General features: G+C 38.8%; 1 protein-coding gene across 3 annotated transcripts in view; it reads right to left on the reverse strand.

Moving 5' to 3' along the window:
* Positions 1 to 3,564: 3,564 nt before the first annotated feature.
* The window catches only part of SSBP2 (single stranded DNA binding protein 2), a 189,493-nt gene continuing 170,595 nt past the window's right edge, over positions 3,565 to 22,462 (reverse strand). For all 3 annotated transcript variants that reach the window (XM_030466779.1, XM_030466778.1, XM_030466777.1), the window contains 2 exons: positions 18,743 to 18,841; positions 3,565 to 16,071 (listed from right to left, as the gene is read on the reverse strand). In XM_030466779.1, coding sequence (XP_030322639.1) covers positions 16,042 to 16,071; positions 18,743 to 18,841 — 129 coding nt within the window. In that variant the 3' untranslated portion in view covers positions 3,565 to 16,041. The remainder of the gene's footprint in view (positions 16,072 to 18,742; positions 18,842 to 22,462) is intronic.

The raw sequence follows: 22,462 nt of genomic DNA on the forward strand, positions 1-22,462 counted from the left end.
TTGTACCCGTCTGCCCGTTTCCATCCCCCGGGGCCTCCGAGGCCGTCTGAATATCGTGGCATCATCAGTCACAGTCACTCTGCGATGGCACAGCCACAGAGAGCTGTTGCTGCTGCTGCCACTGGCGGGTTTGGGCGTGCTCATTGTTACAACCCGGCTCGTATTTTTATTTTTCTAAGTCTTAACTCGCTTGTGTTGTCACCCACTTGGCAGCCTGGCAAGGTGGTCCGAGGGGCAGGCACGTTCCCATCTCCAGGCAGTGATGAAGGTGTTGTGGCTTGGTGGGGCAACACCTCTGCAGGACACTTTGGAGATGCTGGACATGGTATGGACATTTTGACACCTACCTCAGTGGCCATGGCCCTTGTCACATATTTCCACAGAAGCTAATAACCAGGGACCTCAAAAGGTCCTCATCCTTGCCTTCTCCTCCTCCTCACATGGCTATCGTGGTAGTGCAGGACATTTCTGCCCTCACAAGCTATGAAAATACAAGCACTGCTGAGGAAGGGTAGAGCAAGGCTTTTGAGCCAGTCAGTCAGGTGAATGTTTTCCTGTTGCCACGAATACAGCTTTATTATTACTGAAGGCTCAACCACGTGAAGAGGGCTGTCTGGAGATGCTATCTGGGCTTGTCAGCTGTTAAGGCAGGGCTGGTCAGTGCAGAAGATGTGTTGCTTCCATGCAGAGTAGTGTGTAACCTGCAAATAATCTTTAAATTAAGACTGCAAAGCTTGTTTTGTATTCTGTGCTATTTCCCCCCTCCCTCCCTCTCACACACACAGCCCACACCCCCCCTAGATAATGTTTATGGCATGGTTTCCAGTAGAGCAGCAAGACTGTTCTCTGTAGGCTTTCCTTACAGCCTTTCTTCTTTATCATCTAGCTATGACTTGTGACCTGTTATTCCAGTGACAGATTTCCCATGTTTGGTAAGTACATAAGTGCATTTATACCATTAATTCTTGTTCATTTCAACATTGCTAAAGATCCAGAGCTAACCCATAACAGCCAGAAAAATTGAGTCTTAACCAGCCTACCTCACCAAGACAAGTTTTCCAGTGCAGTAGGGATTTTCTTCCTTCACAGTCTGTTACTCTCACTGCCCTATAACAAGATATCTTCTTTGTCACATACTCTTCTAGCAAGCAACAGGAGGGCTGTACCATCACACTCGTTACATCCCAGATGATACCGGCTCTGAAAATCAGTGTGCTCTGCTATCCATAGATTTATTTCTATTATGTTGCTTCAGAAAAAGAAAAGTTTGTACAGATTTCTCTTTCCTTCTTTGACTGCTCCTGTGAAGGGAAGAAACAGATTCTTGGAAGTGGCAGTGGCACAGCTCTGTCTTGCCACCTGTAGAGGGTTTGTATACAGTAGGCAGCTGGTATTTTCTTCCTCATCTGTTCCATTCAGACGAAAAAACTTCAAGTATCAACTTCTGACATGGATCCTGCATCTCAGAAGGAAGAGTCTTTAAACAGAGCTAAACATTTTTCTATTAAAAAAAGTAACTTAAATAACTTTTTTTTCCCCCGACCTCTGTAAATTTCATTGTAGATTTACTTCGTTATGCTTTTTCTAAGATCATGCTTATTTGTTGTTCTTTCACAGGCAGCTTTCACCTCCATAACACCAGTGGCCCATAATACACTGTTTTCTGATGTGAGATTATGAGCTACGAAGCTGTTACTATCACAGAAGGGAAAGCAAAATCTCAATCTGCTGACACCTAAAACTTTCTGAAGTATGTGGATGAGTACATGCCTGGGGTGAGTGGTCAGCAGACCTCCAACCCTTCTTCCCCCACCTGGTATGGAGGTGTTTTAGAGAAACAGAAAATGTACCTTCTCTCATGTCTGTTGAGGTAAGGGAAAGATGGTATTTGAAAAACACACATCAGAGCTGTACACATCTCTTGATCTCTAAGGGAAGGGTGTAATTTGATAAGATACCCATGGAAGTAGGAGCTGCCCTGCCAGAACAAGAACAGCCACCCCGGATCCAAATGAGCAGTGCATGTGGCTTCCACTGCTGTTGACACCTGGCAGACCTACCCTGGAGAGTGAGGTAAGGGAAATCACAGGCTAAAATGCCCTTTTCCAAAAATATCTGCTGGTTTCACAAGCTGCATTTCCCCTTTCAGCTCCTCTTCTTGGACCCTGTCTCCTGATGTAACAGACTATATTTTCTGTCTTCACTTAGCTTCACTGACTCCTTTCTCTTCAGTTGATTAGACTCCTGTAGCTTACATGGTCTCCAGTGGAGAAACTGAGTATTTTAGAGCCCTCAGTTTATTTATCCTCAGAAAGCACCTGCAAGGTCATCATTGGTGTTTCATAGATTGAAAATTTGTTAAATTAAGTTACTAGCTGAAGATCACAGAGTAGATTTATGTTTTCTAACAGTTTTCCAGTTGAAAAGACCTTTTGTGGCACAGCACAACCTGTACCTCTGGCATCACTACCAGATGAAGGTACCTGGACCAACACCATCTGGCTCAGGAAGTCTTTGGGAGGTATTTTCGTGAACCATCAGATTTCTCTTTCTTGATGCTCACTGTGGTGACAGGAAAAAATGGTCAAAGGCAGGTAGAGGACACCTTACATGCAAACCCACACATCACCTGGGCACCAATTTTGGTGAAATAATTATTTTGAAATAATAACTGGTGAAGAACTAAACTGAGCTCAATTTTAAAAGTTTGGTTAACTAAGAAATTCAGCACCCTTCAGAACTGTTGGTTGATGATGCATTTTTTTAAAGAAGTTTTTGTCAGTGAACAATTCACATGGTTATTAGGTTATCATGTCCTAATAATATGCATTTGTAATTGAAGCATCATAAGTTAGAAAGCTTTGTGTAGCACAAAAGTGTATTTCATGAATGTGAGGAACAAGACACAGTGCAACGCCTGCAGAGGAACTGTGCCAGAATATGTAAGGCATTTTATTAATAAAAGATGTGCTCAGTATTAGATGTGTATAAATCTTCTACAAAGTAAAGAGCTAGCAAGAAGTACTATTCAATCATGCAGCACATAGACAGCTAGCAGCCCACTCAACTAATAGCATAACTGCTCCAGATCTGCATTTTATTTCAGAATTTATTCTGAGAAATGGTGTAGAACAAGGAGGCTGCAAAGGAGGCCTGATTAAGAACCTGGTTTCTACCAAAATTCTTTCTGAAGTTAAACAGATGTAGGCAAGGCTGGATAGCTTTAGTGTTCCTTGTAAGTAGCAGACTAATGTATAATTGTGACATGGTTAAAATGTTCACAAACCTTTACTTAGCAACGGAGCTGGCAGCTGTAGGACACAACACCAAAATGCACCTTTTTGGCAGTTTTTAAAATATAGATGTTGGTACCAACTGTCAGTAAATCAACTACAACCTGAAGCTGTGCATCTGTAGACTATGTACTTCTATATATTCTTGAAATAAATGTATCATTGCCTGAAGTGATAAATGTTTTAGAAGCTCATGTTTCTTTCATAACTCTAGTTATTCCTGGCAAAAGGTTGGGGTTTTCTTTGACACAGCTTTTGAAAATACAAGTGCTTCTTGTAAAATGAAACTTTATTCTAAAATGTATCCAAAATTGCAAGACACAAGCACCATTAGACAGATAAATAGACATATATTTATGTACAGAGAGCATCAAAACACAAAACAATTGTTAATATAATTCTTATACCATTTTAATGAGTATCCATCAATAAAACTTTACAACTTAAAGAAGACTTTTCAGTTGCAAAACAGTTGTAAAATCATATGTATAAATTATGTTTACTACAATTCCAATAACAGAGGCAAAGTAAAATACAAAAATAATAATCAATACTGCAAATTCAAATACAAAACCCAAAGTAATGCTGCACAGGTACATATGTACACTGGATGAATTCATGCAGCTAGGCAGTGCAACAAATTAACTGCTTAGTTTAACTTATCACAAAATGGAACAACCATATCAGCAAACAGAAGAAAAAATATTTTTGTAATAAATCATAGTGCATTTTGAAGTTAGACTTTATAAAATGATTGTTGAGTGATAAACTTCTAAAGTTCCCCATGTGATCTGAGATTCCCCAACTCCTCTCCTGTGAAATAAAATACAAATGACAAAAGCTAAAAAAAAAAAAAGCAAACAAAAAAACCCACTGTACTACAGAGTCTGATATACTGGTACCATCTTGATTATTTTTTTTTAATTCTCAGTATCAGACTCATTTCCAAGTGTCCATGTCCACAGGGACATGTCTTACTCCTTGCTACCAAAAGTAAATCTTTCACACTCCAATGCTATCCCCATAAAATGAATCTCACACAATGCTTAGACTGCACTGGTTTAAAGAGACACAGCTGAGCCTTGAAAAAAGAACTCTTAAATCCCTATGACGTACAGACAAGAGAGTAAAATGGAGGACAGAGAGGCCTTGTTATTCCTGACGCTTCTATCCTTAATTGCTTTAATTACATAAACACAGAATAACATAAGAGGCTTTTATGGCTTGGATGAAATTTCTGCTGATTCGCTGGGCAAGTGCAAAGCCCCTGTTTCTTCACAGGGTTTGCCTTTCACAGTGCAGAAGGCTACAGACTATTTTGGTTGCTGAAAGGAAGCCTCAGATAGAAAAATACTTCCATGGTAAAAATGCAATAGTGATAAAGAAAACTAAACCAAAACTCTTGAAAACTGTGATTTCTTGTGTAGCTGTGATATTAAAACATGGCTGTTCACCTTCCAGTTCTGCATTGGTTGGTTCTGCACGAACACGTAGATAAAACTGAGGTTCATATCTTGCCTAATATTACTGGTTAAATGTCAAAATTAGATGAGATACAATTACACGGTCTGACACTTTTTTTCTTAAAATCTTAAGTGATAAGCACGCTCAGTGTTTTCACTAAGAAGTTACTGCTAAAGTGCTACATTTCTTTGCTGAGAAGACGTTAATTTACAGCAGCCTGTAAACTACTGACCAGTTGCTGCCTGCATCCTTTGTGCTTCCAAACCCCCCTTTCAACACCATCATGAATTTTAAAGTTGATGGGAGTTTCCAGCAGAAAAAGGGATGCAGAAAAACAACTGTATTGGGTAAACAATGTAGCAATTTATACAGCTATTTCTAATTTTTTCCCAACATGCAAGCACTGTAGAGAGAAGCTAAGAGATGGCATGCACCGCAGTGATATGTTATTGTGCTTACATCTGGTGAGAATACTATGGCATCTTCACCTGGGAAAAGATAAAACATTAGCCTCAGAAGACTCAAATAGCCAGTATTATAACGAAGCCATCACCTACTATCTAGTAAGGAACACCCCAAAACAGGAAAGAAGTTTTTCTGCTCATAGCTTATAGATACTGAAGCTGAAGAGAATTACAAAGGCACAATACAAGCCTATATTTTTGTAAATTATATATATTCATATATTTCTGCTCATATCACCTCAAGATACTGAATGGTAAAATAATAACTGAAGCTACAAGTATTAGTTGAAAGGTAAGCACTGAAAATAAATGATTGCTGGGGAAGATATCTCATTACGTGCTACATTTCTAGCCTTCCTGGGTGGTGAGCTTGCCCACCTCCCCTCCACTGGCTGACAATAGCTATCAAGATATTAATGAACATGGTGATCCACTGAGAAAACTGGAAGTGTCAGATGACAGATAGAATGGCTTGATGCATCTGAAAAGTTGTCAGTAAGTGGCTGCCACAGCAATCTTTTCCCACTGCAACTGTTTTACCTCCAGCTCAGAATTCACTGAGAACCCAGAAGCAGTGACTGGAAATTCATACTCACTTTCATGCTGATGAGGCTAAGAGAATTCATGAAGATAACATTTTGGTAAAGTTCAGCACTCAAAATATTGAACAGCAGAGCACGGATTGTACTAGCGTATTAAAAAAAAAAAAAATTATTCTCAATTTTTCTACTCATAGCTACACAAGATGCATATATAATTCTCAATACTGAATGACTCACAACTTGGAAGATAAAGGAAATATATCAATACCGCTCCTATTAAACACAAAAAAATTACACCACTTTTATGTGATGTAGTTATATGGCAACTTGGAAGGCAGCTGCTGTCTCAGGCCCAGCTGTAAGAACATGGACACTTCATGAAGATGAAAAGGTGCGAGTTACAATGTTCTTTTTAAAAAAAAAAAAATTCAGCTGTTCCTCAGCTTGCAACAAGAACTGGTAAAGCTGCTGTTCTGATTTTGTGCCAGCAGTTAACAAAGAAACACATCGAGTTAAACTACAGCAATGTAAGTGTATGGTGCAAGCCTGAGGTGGAACCTGCTATAAAGGGCTTTGCTAAACCACAGTAACGCTGTCTGCAGAGATCTGGTCCATCCCTTTCCAAGGGCTGCAGCTGGGATAGTTACAATCCCCCAAATCAAGACCTTAAAGCACTTGGAAAGGGATTGCTGTCGGGACCTCTCACCAGCACAGATTACTGCCCTTCTGAAACCATCCCAGAGGCTGCTTTTAGAAGTTACACACAAGGTCTGGGGAAGCAGTGATTACTCATCCTAACACAACACATACACACATCTGCACGTTTATGATGCTATGGGCATTTTGTATCGCCATGCTTTTGAACTCTTTCCATGTGGCATGGACTGGCTCTTTGCTGTAGCTGTTGAAAATGAAGTACACACTGAGAAGAAATACAGCTGTTCTGAAATACACAAATTCTGTGAGATCCCCAATATTATCAGTATTAATGCTTAAGGTCAGAGGCAGTATCAAGTTTTGCATGCATTTTCTACACTAATAATTACTGACAAATTTAATTCTTGCTGGTTTGGAAAATTACTGAGGTTTTCTCTACTTCCAAAGACTGGAGTTTGAACATTACATTCATTTATGATGTTCAAAGTCATTCTTTGTCTAAAATACCCCGCCTAATTGTTTAAATGTGACCTGGAAATAGTTGGGATTATGGGATTGAGTTTACCCTGTTGTTCTCTGTAAAGGTCTGAAGTAATCTGCAGAAACATTTCATTGTGGTTTTGTTTTGTTTTGTTTTGTTTTTATTTTAGGAATATAGGCAATTTATCTACAGAGTGGCTTGGAGGTGTGAGGAAGATTTATTGCAAGTACTCAAAATTTTACATATAAGGGTGAAGGTGCAAAGTCACTAACAAAGACTGCCTTTATTCAAAAGATTAATCTAGTCATTTAAACTCTCAATTAAAACAAGTAAAACATAGAATTTAAAATAATCCAAGTAAGAATCCCCTTCCACTTTCCTAGCTTTTTTACTTTTCCCATCATTGTTTTTCAGTCCAGACAGGACTTTAATTTCTGATCTCAGAAACCAGCAAAGAACAGATACACATTTTCAGGTCTTCATTGTAATCATGTAATACTAATAAAAAAGAACCCAGGGCCCAAGAATTCAGATTATTTTTCTATCTTGATAACCAGGCAAAGAATTAAATTATCCTTAAAACATTGCTGCACATAAAGCCTGTGGTAGCTGGGGACAAGGATGCAATACAGATGCAGTGCTTCCTTACCCCCTGCATACCTTGGAGATGGTTTTCTATCCTGTCATTGATGTAAAAGGTTTTTTGGGGGAAAAAAAAGAAAGAGACAGCAGAGGAAAATTAGTATCTTTGTTTGTAGCCTGCCTTGGCCTGGGGACAGCAGGAGAAAAGATCTGCTCTGCTGTGCAGCTCCCTGCACAGGGTCTGATCTCAGGCTTGCAGGCACCTGTAGCTGGAAAGCATACAGCTTGTACAGAGCCATGAAATGTGGTAACCTGCAGCTGCCCCTTATCCAACCCCCAAGCTCTGAAAAATGGATGTGAACAAGGTTGAATTGTTTCACGTTACACTTGATTTAACGCTCCTATAAATGGCAAATAAATCTGCTGTCTGAAACAAATTCTGAAACCACTAAGCGTGCTCAAAAAAGCTTTAACTATATGTGAACAGCAAGTTTTAAGGACAGAACAAGTACTGTTGTAGTATATAATACACATGGCTGTACAATCAAAAGCCACCTCTTGCTTCAGAACAAAAATTTACAGTAGTAAGCAATGGTGACAAGGTTTCTTACACAAAACCTGCAAGGATTTACAGAATATGCATGGATCACTGAGGTTATAATGCCAGCAGTAGACTACACAGAGTATCTTGTGCAATGTGAACAAAGTTGACAATAGTTTACCAATGCTTTAAGTAATTCACATAAATATGCTAGCCCACCAGCTTTCAAATCTTACTCCTCTCCCCACCAGAAACAAGTGTTTTCCTGATGCATGAACAACAATCCATAAAAAATTGATTTGCTTTCATGGTTTTAGGCAAACATGCACAAAAGAGATGCACCACATTTTTTGCAAGGGGATACTTGCCACAAAAAAACAAGCCCTCAAAATTGGTTTCTAAGCATATACAGCATTTTGATTCACACTTCTCAAATCGCCACTACAAGGCTACAGAAGTTTATTTTATGGATCCTTTTTGACCTACAAAAAAAAAATTTTTTTTAATTAAAAAAGAAAATAAAAAATTACTAGATTCTTAACTAACAGAAAGCTCCAGCTTCCACTTTATTCATGCCACTTTTCCATGTTTGGATTTTAGCTCTGGTTTAGAAACTTTTATTCTCTTCCTTAGCCATTAATGTAAATGTAAACCAAAGCAAACTTAAAGAGTTAATCAGAAAAATGAGAACAGACCTGAGAATACCCTAGACCTGCTTTTCAATGTCTTGTTTTCAAGTGGCAATTCAGCAAACACCTCTTTTCTGTTCCACAAAACTGCTGGACACTCTGCTCCTGCTGGAAGTCAACTTTGGCATCCACCAGAAGGGCACCTGCACTTCACTCATCTGTAATAAAAGGTGTGGTCTGTGGGTTGGCAGTCCCTGATCTATGAGCTGCCTGGACCAAGAAACTCAGCCCCTGCTGGGGATTACAGATTCTGCAGGAGCCCCACTCCTGTGCAGAGAGCAGCTACCAGTTTTGCTGCTAACATGCCTGTTATCAGGAGGATACTTCTTAAAATCTCCTAGCAAGTAATAGCTTTAGTAAATTTCTACTTCAATTAAACATGCTCTGTTTGGGTTTTATGCTTTGTGTTTTTTTGTTGTGTTTTTTTTTTTTAACTCCAATCTGCATGGTAAACATCAGTTTTTGTTTCAAACTATGTTATGTCACTGTTAGAAATAATCTCGTCTACTGCGTGAGTCCATGAGATGCTATCTTTCCTTATCTCAAACAGTAAGAGCTCTCAGGATATTGCACTGCCACGCATTTGTTGTTATGTTCAGTGTCTCTAATGAAATAAACTCTCTACCACTGGACTCTAGTTACAGTTGTGAACAACTTGCTGCGTGTTTATTGGGCAAATTGTTCTTATTTTTGTGCAAAGATCTGGCACAGTACATTTAATAGGAAAATCCAAATAAGAGAGAAGCAACCATGAAGACTGAACACCAGAAATAAAGCCTACAAATATCCAGTTCATCCAGTTGATAATTTGGCTCCTCAAGGATGAGAGCAGTTGTTCTGTAATTCCTCACATCAAGAGTGATTACTGATGATTTCACTCTACAGGGACAAACACAGGTTTTGCCATGCTTATTCTCCTAATTCCCCCCTAATCTGAGGGACTGTGTGTATCTCTGTAACAGACCAAGCTTCTAAATTTTATGATCTATTTCCTAGTACACCCAGGGTATTGAGAAAATGCATCACCTTTCAAAATCCCCATGTTTTGTGCTGATCCCCTATGAAAGCTGGTGCTAAACTGCCAGAATTTTCTCTTGGCAAAATGAACTTCTTCTCTCAGTCCTGTAAAATCTCAAGGGAGCCCCCAAGCCTAACTGCAAGAAGAAATGAACAAGTTCTCAAGAGAACAGCGAGGTAGCATACAAATACCTGGTTTCTGAGTGCACACCTGGTTGGATATTTTATCCAGCCCTTTAATTACCAGACCTGGTGAACAGGACTGATTGACCACACAGTTACTCCTCTGAGAGATACAGCAACAGAACCCCGGCACAGGTAAGAGGGACCCTGAATTGTCCATGAGATACAGTGAAAACACAGAATCAACAAATTAAATTACTATTTGTGAATTAGGCTTTAACAAAGTCACTCATATCAGACGTCAGGCCGCTCACTTTTGGGGATGTGGAAGGAGCTTTCAGTATTAAGTCTAGCATAGCAACTACACAGTAATTTTCATCTAATTTCTCCAAAACCATGTCTTTCAGCAAATACTTATGATGCTGAATTCAAACGTACATATAAAAAAGGTAATTTGTTTTCTCAATTTCTTTAGCACATAGAGATTATATAGTGGCTAGAAAGTGACCATTTCAAATTATAACTGAAAATCGCATTTTTATTAAATGTGAAAACATGTACCAAATAAAACCTTTACACATTTTTATGGCAAGTTTTCCCATTACATGAGAGGCTCTTACACTTTTTAAGCTTAGATGGAAAATAGTGACCAAATAGAAGTTTGGACTAAAATTGCAAAGCTGATAGCTATGTTGAGGGAAACTATGGCTGCAAAATTGGAAACAAGATGTAAAGACAAGTTCACAAAAATAGTTAATGTGGAAGTGAACAATGCTGTAATAAAATAAGAAACAGAAGAAAGCCAAATCCATTTCACATATCATTATTACTGATATATAAACATGCTCCTGCCCTGGTAATAAAAATAAAGGCTATTTAGGGAAGACTTAATTTGAACTTCTAAACTGTCCATACTCAAGCATCGTTTTAGCATATTAGCAGACCACTTTCTTAAAGGATACTGCTTATATTCTTAAAATATGGTAATTTCAGCAAACCCTCTATTTTACTTTATGTACTCAGTTTATGTATCTGCCAAATAACATCACATCTCAGACAAATTATATATTTCACCTAGATCAGGGTGAAATCCTAAAAAAAAAATAAATTACCTTATATGAGTGGTTTCATCAAAATTTGAGCAGGACAATTGCCATGAGCAGCAGCTCATCAGACTAAGCCAGTAATTTATTTCTGAGTGTACTGATTTTTATAGGTTTTTTTTTATCATTAAATCCTGAATTAGATCCTTAATGTGATAAGTGTAAAGAGAAATGAGCTACCACTGTTGGGTTTTGGGGGTTTTGTTTGAAAGATGTGCCTTGTCAGGATTCCCATCCTTAGGGCTCAATCAAAATGAAGAGTGTTTGGGACATCACTTACAGTAATATAATTAAAGAAAACCAGATTTACCTATACTGATGTTGTGGTAGGATTTTTTTTGTGTGTGTGTTTATGTTATTTTTTTAAATCACTGAGGTCTATTTTACATTCTCCAAATGTGAACTCAAATCTTAAAGAATCCAGTCCATATTTAGAAACCACAAAAATAACAAAGAATCAGAGTTGACTAGCAATAGGATATAACACAAAAATTAAGATCTAAGAAATATAAATTGGTGCAATGCACATAAGCTGAAAACCCATTTTCACTGGTACAGGGGGAAAAAAGAATACAACACTGAATATTGTAACAAATGGTCCCTCATTAAAGTACCTAATTCCAAATCATTTTTACATATAGTATTTCATCTGCTAGCCACAGAACAGGGGAAAAGTCACATTACTTTTAGCCAGTTCAAGGAGCTGTCCTGCTGATGCATCAATTGCTGCTGATAAAGAAGCATGATTCTAGTCAGTTCTTCCTAACCTGGATTATTTAAATACAGGAAATCATTAGCCTGCACAGATTTCATTGTGCATGTCTGTTGCAAAGGAAACCAACAGCTGGATATCTAGGGACATGGGGCATTTATTTCTATTCTAGGGAGAGCTGAAAGTTGTTATTGTCTCTGAATACATGACTCACTGGTGGTCTGTGAGCAGAGGGCTTCCAAATAAAAAAAAAGCAAATGTGGCCTCAGCCACAGGCTGATGGATGACTGCCTGACCCCTGGACTGTCACTCTGAGATGCCTCTGAGTCAAGCTGAGGCAGATTTGTGTCACTGGCAGCACATAAGGTTATTGTCACCTTTTCTACATCCAACAATCTCACTTGGCAGTGGAGGGGCTGGGACAGAGTGGGACTGCAGATCTTCTGAATGCTCAGGCAATGAAGAAAATCATGCAACCCATAAATGCAAGCATCGAAGTATTTTCAATGCATACCTCAGGCTGCATGCTTTACTTGTGATTCACACAGCTTATTCCTTGTCCTAATCCCTGTTCAGGCATGGAGAGAAAATCTGGGTGTGAATACTTCTTTTCATAGGTTTATGCAACACGGATGATACTGTGCAATTCACAAGTGATTCCCAATTTCAGCTGATTTCAGCTGATATTTGGCAGAGTTCTCACAGTATGCAAAATCCATTGCACCCTATTTCTGCTACTTTTAAGATTTCATCACTTCTCTTTTTAAAAGAGAAGTCACTTTGGCCAAAAGTCCCATTTAAAGAATCGTGATCTATTTATTTATATCATAAAGAGAGAAATCTATTTAAAAACTGAGTGAGGAAAACTACCCTGTGCCACTTAAAATAAAATTCCTCTCAGAGCTGGACAAGTTCTGCCATTATCAACAATGCTGTTGCATAAGGAGAGAAACAAACTGCAGTTATATTACATGTTGATATCTAGTGCATTAGAAACATATGTGGGAGTAATACTTGGAAATAGTTTTTCTTTCCATGAAAATCCTATGAGGATTTATAAGCAAAAGAAAGAAAACAAATGAAGAAGCAAAAAGCTCTGGGCATGCTTAATAGTAATAATAAAAAAACAAATCAAAACACAACCCAACGGGATACTTGTAATTTTAAAACTGACAGCTTAGCACATAGGATTGTTCTTCAGTGGTTCAACTGCAGAACCTATATATGGTTATAAACCCCCAATTTTAACAATGGGTGTGTAAATAGCTGTACTGATGTATATAAGCACAAGGAATGTAAGCATTCCCTACAGAAAGCAAGATGATTATTAGGCTTCCTTACATCTGATCAAAATTCTAATAGTAGGATATGCATTGAGCACTCAAGCAAATCTCCCAAATACAATTTTTTTTCAGGTTTGCACATCTTTAGTCCCACCAGTCTGTGGGGTATGAGAAGTGCTGGACATAGGTAGTAACTTGCAATACCAGGGCACAGAGAGACTGCTATGAGTGTCTGATCCTGGTAATTTTGAAGCCAGGAATTTACTGAGATTAATGTTGCAGGATCAATGCAACCATGTTAAATTTGATGTAAATGTTTTAGAAAAGTAATTGAAAGGGGGAAAAAAGATATTCTGGCAGTAAGAAAAATTGTACAGAAGGGAGTTCAAAAGAACTACAGGAGAAAAATTACATGCCTGAAAGGATGTTATATTCTTGTTAAGTAAATTAGGATAATGTATTTTGATAATGATACTCAAAATGTGTTGGCAGTTCCATTTAAGGGTTTCTTTACATGGGTTTACTTCAATGGCCAGACTTTCACCCTTAACAGGTGCCTGTAAGCACAGCAGATAATACCAAATTTAAAGAGAGGAAAAAAAGAAAAAAGAGTCTGGTTAATACTAAGCCCAAATTCTGCTTCATTTTGCCAGAGTAAGAAGCTTCAGGAGAGCCTGTACTGTGTCCTGTACGAGAGCCCTCAGGAATGCCAGGACAGATGTGGTCAGGGGACACTCTGCTTGCCTGCAGAAGGCCCAGGGTGGCATGGCACAGGACAGGGCTTCCCTTGGAGATGCACAACAGAGCCTGGATGCACTTGACCTTTTATGAGCTCACTTGAGGCCACATTTACCTGTTGCATGGCTCATGGTGCACAGTCCAGACAAATCCATCTACCTTAGACCAGACGCAGTGACACTGACTGAAACTGGGCAGAAAAGAGTCCTAAAGCCCCTTTTAGAAGGCTACTAAGGATAATAGAGATGCTATTAGTGACAACAGTGAAAGGTCTGAGGGAATTAGGTCTGATTTTGTGTTTTTTGTAGCTAGAGTTAACAGTAGGGAATCCGAGCATCTTTTGAAATGGCAAAGTGTTTTTCAAAGATAACCAATGGATATTACTCTCATCACCACTTGGAGTAAAGTCCAGGAAGCCATGCCATGACTACGTAGTTTATGTTTACAGCTAATCAAAGTATTATTTACTAAAAAGTAATGCTACCAAAATCTTTGACATTTCAACATTTCTAAGCCTCCAAGAGTTTCACCTTTGAATAGCTCTAAGAAGAGAGTTAAAAGTGTTACAGATTTTTATTTTCATGCGTTATTATAATAACTAATATAGTCATATATTACAGTAATGTATGAAAATAAAAATTAGCATTCCTTACACATCCCTTTATGGGCAGCTACCATCACAATGAGTCCATTACACATGCTTCTTTATCACAAATTCATGAAAAAAATCTTGCAAGACTTTATGGACATAACTACATCTCAGAACTGCTCCTCCTCTGTAACTGGCTGTTCTATAAAAGAAGTCCAAGGAAGGGACTTTGCTTTTTGTCTGTGGCAAAAAATCATCAACCTTTTGATCTCTATACAACTGAAAATGTATTTTTTTCCTTCAGGAGAACTGGCAGTTATTATGAACTAAATGTACCATATTCTTCACTTTAGACTTTCCCTGAAGAGACATGGATTGCTTTCAGAAGCATTTCCTTTAAGGCTATATGCCTTTTCTCCCTTTTGTCCTCAGCTTTCATGTCTAATTGGCTTCCTTAGAAAATGGCCTAAGCCTTTTCTCCTGTTCATGGCAAAAAGTAAGACCCATACGAGGCTAGTAGTCATTAAATGTTTACTCCAACATTTTGGTTAGGAAAAAAAAACCAAAACACAAACTCATTGTTTACAGCTAAGTTTTAAAGGAATTCCTTCTGGTAAACGTGGTGAAAAACAGACACCACCCAAGTAGCAGGATGACCTGATTTTCTGAATGGGCTTGGGAAATACTGTTTATAATTAGGACCATGGACTGTTACAATTCAGTAGAGAATCACTGAAAATGGGAAATATATGAATAAATTGTTAGAAAAGGTTTTGGTGATGAGGACTCTAATGTATTTGCACTAACTACCCCCTCTAAGGAAGATCATGCTCAATAGAAAACTCATTTCCAAGGGCAGAAGTCCTGACACTTTATTGCTAGATTCTATAACAATCAGAGCTCACTTGCAGTAACCTTATAGTACTCTATATAAAGTAAGAAGCTTGTATCAAATTCAGACTTCCATTCAAAAGAGATATTGCAGATATTAGGCTTCAATTAAAGAAGAAAAATAACCTTCAGTGCTTTTTTTTTTTTAAAGGCAAAGTATTAAAAAAATCACCAAACTAGGTGAAAATTATTAAATTTCTTCAAAAAATTAAGATGAGCTTTCTTCTATTTCTTGAGACAGTACAGTTTGTGATTCACAGGGTAACTGGCATCAAACACAAGTTAATGAAAGCTCTTATAAGCAATTTTATTCCTATCCATATTGGCAGACATTTACAAAATCAGAAGAATTTATCATTTGAGTTCACCTTAAAAATAACTTATAAAGCAGTGATATATGCAACATAAACAATTCAGGAGGGGAGAGGGAAAGCAAATTTTAATAATTAAAATGTAAACGTGGAGAGAAAAAAAGAAATTATGGAAAAAATTCCCTACTTCTCATTTCTACTTAAGATGCCATGTGATAATATTTTACAATGTCCTGCGGGTCTATATATGTATGTGTGTATTTCCCTATCACACACACATACATATACATTAACTCACACATGTACATACACAATAATTGTTTGCAGTTCCATCTTGGGCTGTTCTGTTACGCCACTCTTTACAGTTGTCTCAATCATGTTTGGGACCCACTGTCTTGACAAAACGGGGGAGATGGTAGAAAAAAAAAAAAAAAAGGTGGGTCTGATTGTGTCTGAGATCCTTTTGTTAAACTGTACACTGGGACAAATAATTTTCTTCTGCAGTAGCTCTCTGAAGAGGGCCAACTCACTGTGTTCTTCATGACGAGACTTGTAAATGGATCACACACTCATTGTCATGCTAGGGGAGTACTGAAAAAAGAGGAATCCACATTTTAACAACCATTTTACCCCCTCCCCACGTAACAAAAACCACTCCTGAACCACAGCAATGAGTTTAAATCCCAACACACTCTTTAAACTTCCTCCTGGATTTCTACTGTATGCTAAGGCTGTGGGTTCAATTTATGAAACCATGACTTCTGTTATACAAAATTACAGCAACTGCTGACAAAGAAATACCCCTGGAGGACTGTTTCAGTGCTACCTGGGTGGTGTGATGAAAGAGTACTTCAGTGATGCTTTCCACACCTTCTCCTGGTCAGTGTTGGCTACTGGGGGGACTCAGCTAGGCAGCTGGCCTAGACCAAGCTGTATTCGTGTTTAGCTGAACCACATACATATTGTGTAGAGATATTTATTACTTTATGAGAAGGAAAGAGTAAAGGTATGTATGTCTGGAATGAAATTAGGCTTTTGGTCTATATTATTCTGAATTATGAATTACAGCATCTAAGTTGAATCAGGGATCAGTGGTCATTCTCCTTGATGTGAACCAAAAACTGAATCACTACATTACATTATAATTGTAACATAAATTGAACTGCAGCCTTATACAAGCTGTAGATGCCCTCAAGTCAACAGTACTTCATTACACTAATCAATGGGATACCACAATGCCTAGAAGTGCTCATCTATTTGCCCAGTTTGTTTTTAAACTGAAAATTATGGACTGCAGAATCACTTAATTTGGCCTAAGATCCTTTCAAATGCAAGAACAAATGCCAGACAAGCAATAAAAATCCCACCATAGGTAGTTTCAAGCTGTCTGTTTCCAAGTGCCCAGCATATTAGAGGAAGCATTTTGGATGGGTCTTTCCTGTCATGTAACCTGCATGAAATGGACTACCTGGGTAAAGTCTGTTGTGTTAAAAGTGATGTCTCTAGTGGTTTGTCTGCTTCAGGGCTTGTTCCCATCATGTCCTGATGAGCATTCCCACTCAGCAGAGCTAGTAAAAACATGCCTGTCTTTTGCCAGTATTAGACTAACTCAAATGCTTAAAGTAAAGCATCTGTTCAAGTGATTTCCTGTATCTGAGCCAAAATACCTGGGTAACCACTTTGGACAAGGAATCAGAAGATTATCTCAAACTGTTTGATTTTTAACTTATTATTAGCCCAGCTCTGTTCTCACACTCAACCAAAACTCCTGGTGAACTAAATGGCAAATTTGCCTCAGAAAGGAATTCATAATAATGCCTGGTCTAAGCAGCAAAGTAACAAAATATGAACCAGAAAGCAAGACAGCCTGCAAGGACAACAACGTGACCTGTGCTACAGAGGAACCAATACCTACAAGCAGACCTGAGCGCTCATGGCATGTTTAATGCCTTGAGGGCACTCATCTCATGTAAAAAGTTGAGAAATTTTTTTTCTAGATAGGAAAACAACATCTAGGAGCAGCCAGAATCCAGTAACTGTCTGAGAAAAATGGTTTTCTTTTGAGTACAACTGATATCCTTCTTTTCATCTCCTTAGCTTGGTCAACTTGTTGATCTGATCAGGCTGCCTGCCCTGAGTACAAGCAATGGATACCAGAGTGAGAGCTGAGCATTACTGTGACCAAGGCTTATATCTGATAGAGAGTCTGTGATTCCTGGTTTTTATGGCAGATATTGAAACATCAGTCTTTTAAGTTGTACAAACCAATTTTCTCCAACATTCCACATAATCAGGACATGTGCCCTCTTTAAGAAGACACCAACAGGTACCATGCAGAAACTCTTCACTAAAGAAGCAAACGTAAAAAAAAGCCCAAATCTGATTCTCATTAAATTTACCATGCATTTTGACTACTTTGTGATCTAACACAGCCTATTTCCTCATTGAAAACTCTGAGCTGCAGTTCACCACTGGCATAGTTGCAATCAGTTCTGGCAGCAGTGATTTCCAGTGAGAACAGACGTCTTGAAGTCACTCAACACTTCAGAAAAATCAGGGTAATCCTATTTAGGAATCTAAATTTGGATTTAGGTACCCAGCTTCAGACACATAAGTATGAAAATACTGTAGCCTTGCTTTGTATTTTGTTTTACAATGTATTATCCTGGCCCAAACGTTCTCCATTTTAAAACAAGCATTGTTTGCCTCAGAATGAACACTAGAGGGAACCTTTGCTTTTTCTGCCTGTTACAGCACGCTGCATCTTTGCAAGAGAACTACTACTGCTGCTTTAATTACATACTTGTATGTGTGAATCTTGTTCTGAAAGACGTTCCTTGCAAAACACATTGCTTAGGAGTCAAAGGTTGGGCAATCACAGATTGAATCACACCCAAGTATGTGTATTTAGGGTGCTTTCCCCTTGTGCATTACATGTGTGTCATAATTGCTACTGCTTAACAGATCTAACTTTCATTGATAACTCACCTCTTAATACAGTAAAACAGTTTCCGCAGTAAACCTACTTTCACATATTTTCCAATTTCAGCTCAATTTGTAGATCTTTTGCACAATTTTTTGCCAAATCAGTACTATTATTTTAGAAGCTAGCCAAAACATAGAAGGCATAGTACTGAATCACAAGTACCACTACAAGACTGTTCTTGCTGTTATTCTTCTTTTAAACAAAATGCCAGATATAAAGGCCCCAAAACTAAAACAAAGAAACACCAAAAACCAAGCAAGGTAAAGAAATACTTACACTCTCACTCTGGAAAGGGTTTAGGAAGTTTCCACCCATCTCACCATCATCTCTGGGAGTGCCAGGCTGATTACTCATGCTCATATTACTGGGAGAGTTCTGTTGGATAAGATTTTGAAATACAGATGATGTGTTGAAGATTTCAGTTCATTTCCTAGCTTCACCAAGTGTGCCAAAGGCAAGCTTTACACAATAATGTAGCACACTAAGATGTACTGTGCCATATTCTGAGGCTTCCAAAGACAAAAAAATATGCTTCTCTGGTGTTCTGCAAGATTTAGTCACTAATTTTAGCCTGTAATGTTTTCTCCCCTGAAGCAACAATTAGTTACCTGTAATTCTTGTTTTCAGGTTATAGCCAGCACCTTCTCCTGCTGAAGTCAGGAAAAGTTACAAATTACTGCAGCAGGTATACAAGGGAGCTCTGTCACCCTGTAAAATCATGTGCACAAAATCCAGTGAAGTCTATGAGAGTCTGCCTTGACATATGTGACTTACAGACAGGCACTTACAAGTTGATATATGGACAGATAAGGTCTGCACAAGAGATTTGCAAGGGCCTGGGCCTCACGTCTTTGTTCATAGTGTTCACAGTTTACTGAAATACTGCTTGACAACTATTTCACAAGGGTGGTTCAGGAGCTAAGCCACCTCCATAAACACAGGCAACACACACTGTTCACAGGTAAAAGACTTGGCAAGAGTCACAGCTGGTTACTGCACTGGGCTTACAAGCACTTCCAGAAAGATCTGTACTTTTGCTACTTGCTTGCACAGAGCATAATGCAAAAGTGTTTTAACCTACTGTTTCAGTGTGAAGGTGCAATTGAAATGCTGATAAATAATAACAATATGAAGGCTTCTGGAAATTAATTCCTTAATTTTAACAGACATGCACAATCCTCTCTGCAATGTTTGGAAAATGCTTTCAAGATTCAGTTACTTACATAAAGAGTGAAACAAGGTAACTGCCCCAAAAATCATTCTGAGTCAATGGGCAATAGATGATTATTGTAGACACTACAATTATTTAGCTGTCTTTACAAAGCTGATTTGTGGTACCTGTCCATCCCTAGAGCATGGACAATTCTTTTTCCATCACTGCTAAGACTTCTAATTACAGAGGATTTGTGGTGGAAAAGAAACAGTCAGGGAAAGGGGGAATGAAGTCACGAGCTTCATTCTGAAAAACATTTATAACTATTATGGTTCTTCACTTGATAGTTTTTCTGAATGCAGTATTTTTGTTGAGGTTTTCCTTACACAAGTGTAAATATGGCATGTCACAAGAAATTTAACACAAACATAGTGTAGTCAATTGGCAAGCTAACAACAGACAACTCTAAGTAGAGGTCTTGATCAAAATGACCAAGTTGTAATGGCTGTAAGAATAGTAAGGGATTTTGTACGCTTTTTCTTATGTTATTCTAATTACAATCATGACACAGTATGTCTGTTGGCACAGATATTTTCTTAAAAGCCCCCAGGTATTATGCTATTTTGAAAATACCATATGCAGTCTTCATTTAGTATAACTAAATCTGCATTAGGTCATACTTAGAATGAAAAATCTGAATAATTAAAAAAAGAGAAAGTTCCCTTAATTATTTGGCACTCTCCTCAGAAGTACAAAGGGTATCATCTCACCCTGGCACTTTGAAGATATATGCTGGAGTGTTACCAGAACAGAAAATGGGATGGGATAGCTATGATTTCTTCCCCTTCATAGCATACTTCTGCATGCTCCTCATTGTCATCATGAGGTTCCATGTTGACTACTGTCCACAATTTAAATATTGCAACATAGTCCACTGATCCACAGATTTACTTTACCTCCAAGGAGACTAAAGTTTTGTTCTCACCTTCACCACAGCTTAAATCAGCACCTTTTTGCTACTACATTAGCAGACTGCTAACACCTGATAGTTGTTCCTACTGTCTGCTTTGTGATGTATTTACAGTTGGTAAAAGGCAGCTGTTAAATATTCAGCATAGTCCCCTGGGGAAAATCAGAGTTCTCAGTCTGAATGGCAAAATACGTATATGGGTCCAGATTGGTATATTTATTTTCAGCCACAGGTTGAATATTATTATTAGCATCTGAAATGCAGCTTACAGAGTTGCGTCAAAACCCCTGCCTCAGTGCTTTTGCTTTCTTCAGTCTATTCAGTGCTTCTGAAACTGTGATCCCCTGATCTCCAGGACTTGCTGGACAATAAATCCATAAAAAGCAGCTGAGAGTCTGACTATCTTATTAACACCAGACAATTAGGTTTGCCATTCAGTGAAGTTAGTGTACCAAATATTTATTTATTCACAGCTTGACAAAAGTTGAAAACCACTGCTTTAGTTCAACAACTACTGTAGCTTAAGCAGGAATTAATTCAGGGAAGTCCTGTTGTCTGTGTTACGGAGGAGGTCACACTATGCAACCACATGAGTCCCTTCTGGCCTTAAAACCTATGAATACAAAGCTTAAACACCCCTAAGGCCTTGTCACGTTTATTTTTTTATGATGCTCCTGCACTGTTGTTCTTTCCTGGGGGATTCACCCCCATCTTATCTTGCTCTGTGTAGCACAAAGCTTTGAAATTCTGCAATCACTACAGCATGCCAGCACCAAAGGTCCAAATTCCTGACATAAATGCTTTTACAGCAACTCCCCTGGGCTGCTTTTATGGTCAGTATGGGGTCTAGCAGTGCAGCACTCGTTGAGTTTTACCAAAGCAAGCATGCCTTTGATGCCTGCACAAATTGCATGGGCACTGCAAGAAACACTGGTTATTAACGTTGATTTAATATGCATAATTTCAGTTCATTTACTTCCAGCATCTCAATCTACTATATAAAAACTACTAGGCTTCACTATTCAGCCAATTAAATCAAAATATCTAGAAAATGTAGCTCTGAATTCTGTGAGCTCTGCTGATTCTACCAATTTCCTGCATCTCCTGGGTATAGATAATCAGCTTCTGTACTCAGCACTGTACTTGCTGTTCTTGCCCCTGTACTCAGTGCTGGTGAGGCCACAGCTCTAGTACTGTGTCCAGTTCTGGGCCCCCCAGTTTGGGAAGGATATTGAGGTCCTGGAGCGGGTCCAAAGGAGGGCAACCAGGCTGGTGAAGGGACTCGAGCACAGATCCTATGAGGAGAGGCTGAGGGAGCTGGGGCTGTTCAGCCTGGAGAAGAGGAGGCTCAGGGGAGACCTCATCACTCTCTACAACTCCCTGAAAGGAGGTTGTAGCGAGGGGGGGGTCAGGCTCTTTTCCCAGGCAACTCTCAGCAAGACAAGAGGGCATGGTCTTAAGTTGTGCCAGGGGAAGTTCAGGTTAGATATTAGAAAGAATTTCTTCACTGAGAGGGTGATCAGACATTGGAATGGGCTGCCCAGGGAAGTAGTGGATTCTCCATCCCTGGAGATATTTCAAAAGAGACTGGATGTGGCACTCAGTGCCATAGTCTAGCAACTGCAACGGTGGTTCAAGGGTTGGACTCGATGATCTCTGAGGTCCCTTCCAACCCAGCCAATTCTATGATTCTATGATTCTGTAATGTGCATTTTACTCCACTGAAGTCCTGTGCCTGGACTTGATCATCACACACCCCAAACTGTGTTAAACTTCAGTGGACAATTTCCACCACTGGAAATCTGCTTGTGAAAAAGCCATCTGCAAGACTGGTTGTTGATGTGTGCAAGGGAGTTTGCTGCCTCAGCAAGAA

The sequence above is a fragment of the Calypte anna genome, chromosome Z, assembly GCF_003957555.1.
Source record: "Calypte anna isolate BGI_N300 chromosome Z, bCalAnn1_v1.p, whole genome shotgun sequence".
In the NCBI taxonomy this organism is placed as follows: Eukaryota; Metazoa; Chordata; class Aves; order Apodiformes; family Trochilidae; genus Calypte; species Calypte anna.